We start from the raw sequence: 8,004 nt of genomic DNA on the forward strand, positions 1-8,004 counted from the left end.
GCTGGGCCGAGCGAGGCCCGGAGGTGAGGAGAAGTTCGGGGGAAGTTTCCCAGCGCACCGCCCCGGCTCAGCCTCTCTGCCCGCCCCACGCCGCGACCCCCGCGGCTCCGCGCCGCCTTTTGTCCCCGGGCGGCTCGTTGGACCGGCAGAACCGCTGCGGATGAATGCAAACGATGGCAGCGTGCTGAGCTGGGGGAGGAGGAGCGGGCTGCCAGGCACCGGGGGAGCCCCGAAAAGCCCCAAATCCTCCGCTCGGGGCTCAGTGTTTGCCAGCCGCGCTTCTAGCCCTGCTATGGGGGCATGGCTCTGACCCAAAACGCTGAGTTTTTGGGAGCTTTCATGACTCGCTACAGCAGAAATCTCCGGTGCCAGCAGCTTCCCCTTAAAAGAGCATTCGCTCGGAGCTTGGCACGGCCCTGTGAGATTAATCCCCCTGCCCTTGCCCTGCTCTGCCCGGCTCAGTCCTTTGCCGGGTTTGGTTAAACTTTGATGAGGCGCTGAGCTGATGAAAGCAGAGCGTGGCCAAAATTTAGTTGATTTAGTTTATTTAGTTTAGCTGTTTGTTGTGTTTGGTTTTTTTTGTTGTTTTTTTTTTCTGAGGGAGGTAGTTAAGCAGACATTTTGCCGAGCTGCTCCGCTCTTGGGCTGGCTGTGGTGTTTTGCAACTGCTGTCGGCTTGGGCCGCAGGTTGTTTGAAACCTGATCGTGGGCTCATGTGGCCTTATCTGCTTTGAGTAAATCAACTTGGAAGCTGCTCTGAAAGCCCTCAGTGCAGGCGGAGCCGGGATAAAGTTTTTTGTTTTTTTTTTCCTCCTCCCTCCCCTCAACAACCTGGCTCCCCAAGTGGGTGAAACCAGAGGGAAATGGGGCAGCGGCTGGATGTGTGCCTACACGTGGCTGCTTGGGGGGGCTCCTCTTTGGGGTAGGGTGCGGAGGCTTCGAGTCCTGGAGCAGCGGGCAAAGCCTCTGATGCGGGGGACGAGCGAGCCTGGCTGTGCTGGGCGCAGGTGGGATCGCAGCTGTGCTGCCCATCCACGCTGAGTGGGGAAGAGGAGCCTCGTGGGGCTGCCCTAGGGAGGAGAACAGCCCCGTATCTGCTGGGGGACGGTGGGGGTAACTCCATGGGGACTCAGCTCCATGCGGGATGGAGTCTGACGCCAATGGGGAGGGTGAGGGAGGGGCCTCAAAGCCGACCCCTCTCTTTCCCAGCTCCCACTACCCAGCGACCAAAGATCTGACCGCTGACAAAGCCTGACCTGACCCAACGCAGCCCAAGATGGACACCGGTGTCATTGAAGGTGGATTAAATGTCACGCTCACCATCCGGCTACTCATGCATGGAAAGGTACGTGTGTTCCCCCCGCCGAACCCCCCCAAATCCAGCCGGGCAGCGCTCGATGGCGGCACTCCCTCATCCCCCCACCGCCTCGGCGTGGCCGCCATTAGCCAGTGGCGTGAGGAATGTGCTCCTTGGCACCCGGCCGGGGCTCGGATAGCTCGTGACGACCGAGGCAGCGCTTTAAAAGCACAGCACATCAATAAAAATAACAGCCCGGGGGGGGTGGGGAGGAACGAACGCAGTCGGGGGCACAGTGTCAGCGTCGTTCAGGGGGCTTCCAGGAGTTTGTTTTGCCCCCGAAAGCTGCATTTTGTGCTCTGCAGCTGGGAGCTCTGGGGGCACTGCTGGAGCTGGGGGGGGACACGTTCTTTAAGCGCTTCCTAATTGCTGCTTTTGTTCCCCTCCCAGGAGGTCGGCAGCATCATCGGGAAGGTAAGCGAGCAGCAAACCCCCTCCCCACGCTCCCTCTTTTTTTCCCCCCCACCCAGCACGGGCGCGCTGACATCTCTCCCTTGTCTCCTTCTTTCACAGAAAGGGGAATCCGTGAAGAAGATGCGCGAGGAGGTGAGCCCCGGGGGCGGGGGTGGAGGAGGGGGGGGCTGAGGGGTCCTCAGCGGTGCCGGCCTTGAAAGGAATTTTCTGGCGGCGCGGCACCGGCAGCAGATGGAGCCGGCGGGCGCGAGGCATGCTGGGAGATGTAGTCAGGGCTGGGGCAGGAAGCCAGCGAGGCTAAGATGGCTGCCCCGCGCCGAGCAGAGGGAGGAGGGCGGCCTCGTGGCTCAGCAGGGCCCTGACGTCCCCGCGCTGCTTCCTCCCACAGAGTGGTGCTCGCATTAACATCTCAGAAGGGAACTGCCCCGAGCGGATCATCACCCTTGCTGGCCCCACCAATGCCATCTTCAAAGCTTTTGCGATGATCATTGACAAACTGGAAGAGGTGCGTCTCGGCCGCGAGCCTCCCCTGCCTGCTCCAGGGATGGTGCTCAGCCTTTTTTTTTCTTTTTTTTTTTTTTTTTCCTCTGGACAAATTTGTCCTGTGGAGCTACTGGGCAAGGCTGGGGTCTGCCCCACAGCTCCTGGGGGGGCTGGAACAGCCGCATGATCCTCCACATGGGTGAAGAGTGTTTTTCCAGCAGGGGCTGATCTTTGCCCTTCCTTGAGCAGGGTCCAGGGTCCAGGTATGATATTTCCCTCCTGAGTGCTCAGCCAACCTTAAGTGCCTGCTTGCTGAGCGTCGGGGCCCTGTGGGGATTGCCCGGGGCTGGGAACGCCCTGTGACCGCTGCTAGGATGGCATCAAGCAGGGCAGGGCTTTGGAACCCTGCTTCCCTGTTCTCCTGGACTGTCCTGCTTCCCTGCCTGCATGCATCCGTGTGCAGTTGGGGCTCGGCCCCATCTCCAGCCCCACTGAGAAGGGGTTGGGGGGTCCTGCAGCACTGAAGGATGAGCTGCATCCTAACCCTGCTCCTGCAGAGCTGCTGATTGTCAGCAGGATGCTGATCCTGGAGAGCCCAAATCCCAGCTGTGGGATTCAGAGCCTGCTCAGGGCTGTGGTGTGAGGAGCTTTGGGCTTTTCAGAAGGGTGAGCTCGTCACCTGCTGTGGGGCAGAGCTCCTTGGCCCTCCCATCTTTTGTGGGGGATAGAGCTCCCGGTGCCCGGTCCCTTTGGATTCAGGGTCCCCCTCCCTGCTGGCACATCAGGCCCTAAGACCCCTGTGCTCAAGGGAATGCCCAAAGGGCTGCGAGTCCTGAACTGCTGCTGCGTCCTGGGAGCTGACATCCTCCTGGCTCTCGCTGCCAGCACTCTGAGCCTGGGGCTCAGCGAAAGCTTTTATTTTAGTAGGTCAGCTGAGCCCAGCCTTGTGCCTCCCCTCCCCCTGCCCGCATATGACTGCTGTAATCGGCGCCCGGCTTGTTTTCACTGAGCTTTCATCCCCATTACAGCTCAGAGCTGAACTGGGAGCTGTGTGCAGGGGGATGCCGAGCCCCCAGCCCCTCATCTCTTCAGCACAGCTGGTTCCCATTCAGCTGTGGCTTGACCAAATGCCTCTGCATTGGGCTGGTGGGGATTAAAACCCCATGTCACCAACACGGCAAGCCATGGAGTTTGGCTGCTTTCACCTCCTCAAAAACGTGGCTGTGCTGATTCCAGCATGCTAACAAAGCCCTGAAAAATGGGATCTGGGAAGTCCCAGTGTCACCTTGGCACAGCCAGCCCCATCCCTCTGGTGAGGGTCCCGCATCAAACCGGCCCCTCTGAGCAACTCCTCTTCCTCACAGGACATCAGCAGCTCCATGACCAACAGCACAGCTGCCAGCCGGCCCCCGGTCACCCTCCGACTCGTGGTACCTGCCAGCCAGTGCGGCTCCCTGATTGGAAAAGGAGGCTGCAAGATCAAGGAGATACGAGAGGTGGGTGCTGGCCACCTTGCTGGCGATGTGCAGGGTCCGGTGTGTGGCAGAGGGGGCAAAAACTTGTGTCTGTCCTGCCTGAGTGGAACCGCATAGTGTAGAGGCAGCATCATTCGGCCCTTTTTAAAAAGCTCCTTGTATTTTTAGTGCTTGTGAAACTGAGACTGGGTCAGAGCCTCCCCTTCCCGGCACTGTCCCCTGGAGCGGGATGCTTGGGTTCCTGCTACTCCCTACTCTCCATTCCTCTCCCTAGGCTTTTTCCCAGCTGGCGGAGGGGGGAATGCGTGCCACCAGCCTGCCAAGCCCCCAGCTCTCAGCGAGAAAGGCATGTAATGCTGCTTAGTGCTGAGTGCCACTGACCCTTGGCAGCCAGGGATTAACCCTGTCCAGCGCTGCTCGCAGCAGAGATGGGCTTGACTTGGGTTACAGGGGAAGGCCAGAGCCTGGTTCTTCCTCCTGACCGAATTATTTCCAGCTAGGATTAAGAGGCATTATTTTGAGGGAGAAGGGGGGCACTTTTGGCTATGTATAACTCGGCCACGAGGCTGCTGGGTGCAGTGAGCTCACTGTCCTCCCCGGGTCTGACCGTTTATTTTTATCCTTAAACTTTGCAGAGCACAGGGGCACAGGTCCAGGTGGCAGGAGACATGCTGCCCAACTCGACCGAGCGAGCCATCACCATTGCTGGGATCCCACAGTCCATCATTGAGTGCGTCAAACAGATCTGCGTTGTCATGCTTGAGGTAGGGCTCCCCCCGGCCCTGTGACGGGCACTCTGCTTGGGGACACACGTGAGGCACAGGGATCCCTCTGCCCTTTCTTGGCTGCGGCCCTCCTGGCCGATAGGAACCCCTGAGGACAGAACAGCGGCTGCTGGGGGGATAAAGGGATAGCTGGGGATTACAGGTGAGGCTTGGAGCCGCTTAAAACTGGGGTCGAGCCAGTCGTCTTGAGCTCCTGCCAGCTGATGGTGCTGCTTGCTGCCTGGCGAGCAGTGACACGGGGCAGGAGCGTCCCCTGTCCCAGCACGGTGCTGCAAGCCTCCATCTGCTCAGTGCGTGGAGCGGAGAACAAGTAGGATTGTTGGTAGCCCTCGAGGCTCAGCCAGGCTCTGCATCCTCCTGAGAGCAGGCTCGCACTTGAAGCAAAGTGTTGGGGTGCTGGGAGGGGGTGGGTGGCTGGCGGCGCTCGGTGCCTGATGTCCCTTCTCTGCTGTCACCCAGTCTCCCCCGAAGGGCGTCACCATCCCGTACCGACCCAAGCCATCCAGCTCTCCCGTCATCTTTGCAGGCGGTCAGGTAAGGCCTCTCCTCAGCTCACGGGGTGCGGGGAGGGAGGGGTGTGTGTCTGTGTGGCGGGGGGGGTGGGGGATATACAAGCTGCCACACCGCCAGCGCACATCAGCTGCTCTGCGTGCCTGTCACCCACACCGCTTCCTCCGCCACGGGGCAGCTCTGCTTGGCCTCGGCCTCCCAGAGCCTGCTCCGAGCCTTCCTCGCTGAGCTCACTGCGGGAGGCAGGAGGGCAGAGGTCGGGAGGGAGCTGGGAGGGTTAATTTGGGGAGGGGGGTGGTGCTGTCAAACGGCTCCTGGAGCAACCGAGGAGAAATCCCGGTGCGTGGTGGCGGTCGGGGATTTGAATTGGGATGGGACTCCAGCTGCCAAATCCAGTTGTCCCCCCTCTGTGGGACTGGCTCCGAGGACTCGGTGCGACCTGTGTGGGTGACTGGCCCAGAAGCTGGGGGTTCTCTGCTCTCTGGGGCTGGCTCTTAGGGTGCAAAGGCTCGGCCTGTGCCGTGGGCGGGGTTGGGGTGTAGAAAAGCTTCGTCTTGGCGAGGGGAGGGTGTCAGATAGAAGTAGCCTTAAGGGGATCGGTGATGCAGCCCCTCTTGTGCTGACCTGATCCTGGGGAGTCGCTCGTTCCCCGCTGCCCTGCCTCGGGGTTGCGCTGGCAGTGGGCGGCTGCCTCGGGCCACCCCATTGCTGTAGCCACGGAGCCAGGCGCTGCCGTTACAGGTGACAGGGCTCCCTTGGGGACCTGTCTGCTGTAAAGCCCCGAGTCCCCCAGCTTTTCTGGGATGTGCTGGTCCCCGCTGGGTGAGAGAGGAGATTGGGGTATGGGGGTCACTACTCCCCACCTCTCAGTTCCCAGGGCTGCCATTACCGCTTGGAGCAACGCAGGGCAGCTCGCGGAAGCATGTGCTGCCAGGGAGGCCCCCCAGGGTGGGTGCACGCTGATCGGGGGGGCCCGGAGCCCCCTGCCATCAGCCTTGGGGTCCTGCTATAGGGCAGAGCCACGGCCACACAGACCGGATCCGATGCTGCAGCTGGGGTGGAGAGCTGCTGGCAGCCTCCCCTGGAGCCGGGCCTCCGAGTACCACGCTTGTTTGGGGACGGAGCTGCTGCCGTCCCCCCCCCACCCTCGCCTCAGCACCCCCACCCCTCGCCCTCCCTGCCTCTTCCTTCCCCCCCTTGACCCTGGTCAGCCCCCGCTCTCCGACAGCTTCTCCTGCCACTCCGCACCCGGGGGGGGAAGCGCCGGGCGAAGCCACCCGCGCCCTTTGCCGGCGGAGGCTCGTACCGTGCAGCCCCCCCCCGGCGCGGGAGCCGGCCGCCATCCCCCTTAGAGCAGTGAGGAGCAGGCTCCCGACAGCCACGCATCTCTTCCTTCCCTTTCCCTTTTTCTCCCCTCCTTGTTTTCCACCCCTCTCCCCCGGCCCAGGGCCAGCCCGCTGCAGCCGTCCGGGCCCGCTCCTGGTGGTGTTGTGCTCTGTCTCGCAGCTCAGAGTCGTGCGTAGAGCAGGGTTAGCCCTCGAAAGCAGAGCTAATGTCGATGTGACTTTGGTGTTAGCGGAAGGTTTCGGATTGACAGCCCTGGAGACTGAAGTCCTCTAATTTATCCACAGGACAGGTACAGCAGCGGCAGTGCGAGCTACCCCCACACCGCCCCATCCATGTGCCTCAACTCTGACTTGGAGGGACCACCTCAGGAGGTGAGAGGGGAGTTCAGTCTCCACGGCCCGTTCAATCCTTGGCCTCTCTGAGACTGCCAACAAGGGTGGCATTCCCTGTCCCCGTCCCCCAAAACCCGTCACGGTGGCTTTTGTGCTGTGGACTCCTGTCCACTTGGGAACTGGACTCTGAGCCCACCAACCTCTCCTCACGCAGGCCACCCGGCAGCCACTGCATGGCAACGAACTTGGGCCAATTCCAGCCTGGGCTGCAGTTCTTCCGGTGACCTGGAAGTGAGGCTGTGTACCCCCCTCTCCCCTGCCTCTCCTGTCCCCCCTGCCCGGCCCCCCACCTTAGCCAGCCAGGCCCCAGCCAGTGACTCGCCCTTTCTGGGTAGCTTCAGGAGGAATCTGAAGTCTGTGGCTGTCCCTTAACCTCGAGACGAGGAATTGGCAGGTCAGGCGCTCAGCCTCGTTAACCCCCGAATGCCTCTCTTTGCCTTGTCTAGCATCGGTAGCCAGCTCCAGCAGTTACCTCTAGCTTGCCCGGCGACGTTTCCTAGGCGTGCGGAGTGACGAGAGGACTCGGAGCGGGACTTTTTGGGGGGCTGCTGGGCCGGGGAAGGAGGGGCCGGGAGCTAGCAGGGCTGGTGGGCGCTGGAGACCCTCCCCTGTCGGCGAGGCGGGGGGCGCAGGGCTAGAAGCATTGTCGGACTCCACCACACCATACATCTTCATCAAGATCCCAGCCGTTCTGTTTGTCTGCCACCTTTTTTGGGGGGGACGGCGCCATACTGTCCACTCCCTCCCTGTAACTGCCACCTAAGGCCAATTCGAGCGCCTTCCCGTCTAGAAACTGCTTGTTACAGCATTATCCGTCCCCTGCCTCTCCCTGCCCCACTTCCCTTGCCCCGGAGAACTCTCCGCCTTGGCTCTCTGACTTCCTGGCTAGTTGAAATGTCTGTCCCTGGGTGGCTGTCCGATGGTTGTTAATAGGACTGTTTTCCTCCTTTTGTAGGCCTATACCATTCAAGGACAGTATGCCATTCCACAGCCAGATGTAAGTTTTTGTTTACACTTCTTGTCTTGAAATCCACCCTTCTTCCCCCTTCCAAAATTTTCTCCGTGCTTTCTCGCCTCGAGCCGCTAGCCGTCAGCTTGGGCTGAAACTCGATCTGATCCGAACTCCCCCCCAAAAAAACTCGCCTCCCCTCAGTTCGCCCTCCCGCAGCCAGCTTCACCTGGTCCCAGATCTCTCCTTTTCCTCCTCCCCTTTTCTCTCTGACACTTCCCTCCTCCGTTTT

The 8,004-nt window shown here is 61.1% G+C and overlaps 1 protein-coding gene across 1 annotated transcript in view; it reads left to right on the forward strand.

Annotated features, from left to right (window-relative positions):
- Positions 1-1,223: 1,223 nt before the first annotated feature.
- PCBP2 (poly(rC) binding protein 2) overlaps positions 1,224-8,004 on the forward strand; it is a gene marked incomplete at both ends in the record, with an annotated part of 9,921 nt that continues 3,140 nt past the window's right edge. Inside the window, 10 exon segments of the mRNA XM_021382422.1 lie at positions 1,224-1,345; positions 1,748-1,771; positions 1,871-1,903; positions 2,160-2,276; positions 3,619-3,750; positions 4,365-4,493; positions 4,974-5,048; positions 6,656-6,742; positions 6,918-6,983; positions 7,719-7,760. Coding sequence (XP_021238097.1) covers positions 1,277-1,345; positions 1,748-1,771; positions 1,871-1,903; positions 2,160-2,276; positions 3,619-3,750; positions 4,365-4,493; positions 4,974-5,048; positions 6,656-6,742; positions 6,918-6,983; positions 7,719-7,760 — 774 coding nt within the window.

This window comes from Numida meleagris, unplaced genomic scaffold (genome assembly GCF_002078875.1).
Source record: "Numida meleagris isolate 19003 breed g44 Domestic line unplaced genomic scaffold, NumMel1.0 unplaced_Scaffold244, whole genome shotgun sequence".
In the NCBI taxonomy this organism is placed as follows: Eukaryota; Metazoa; Chordata; class Aves; order Galliformes; family Numididae; genus Numida; species Numida meleagris.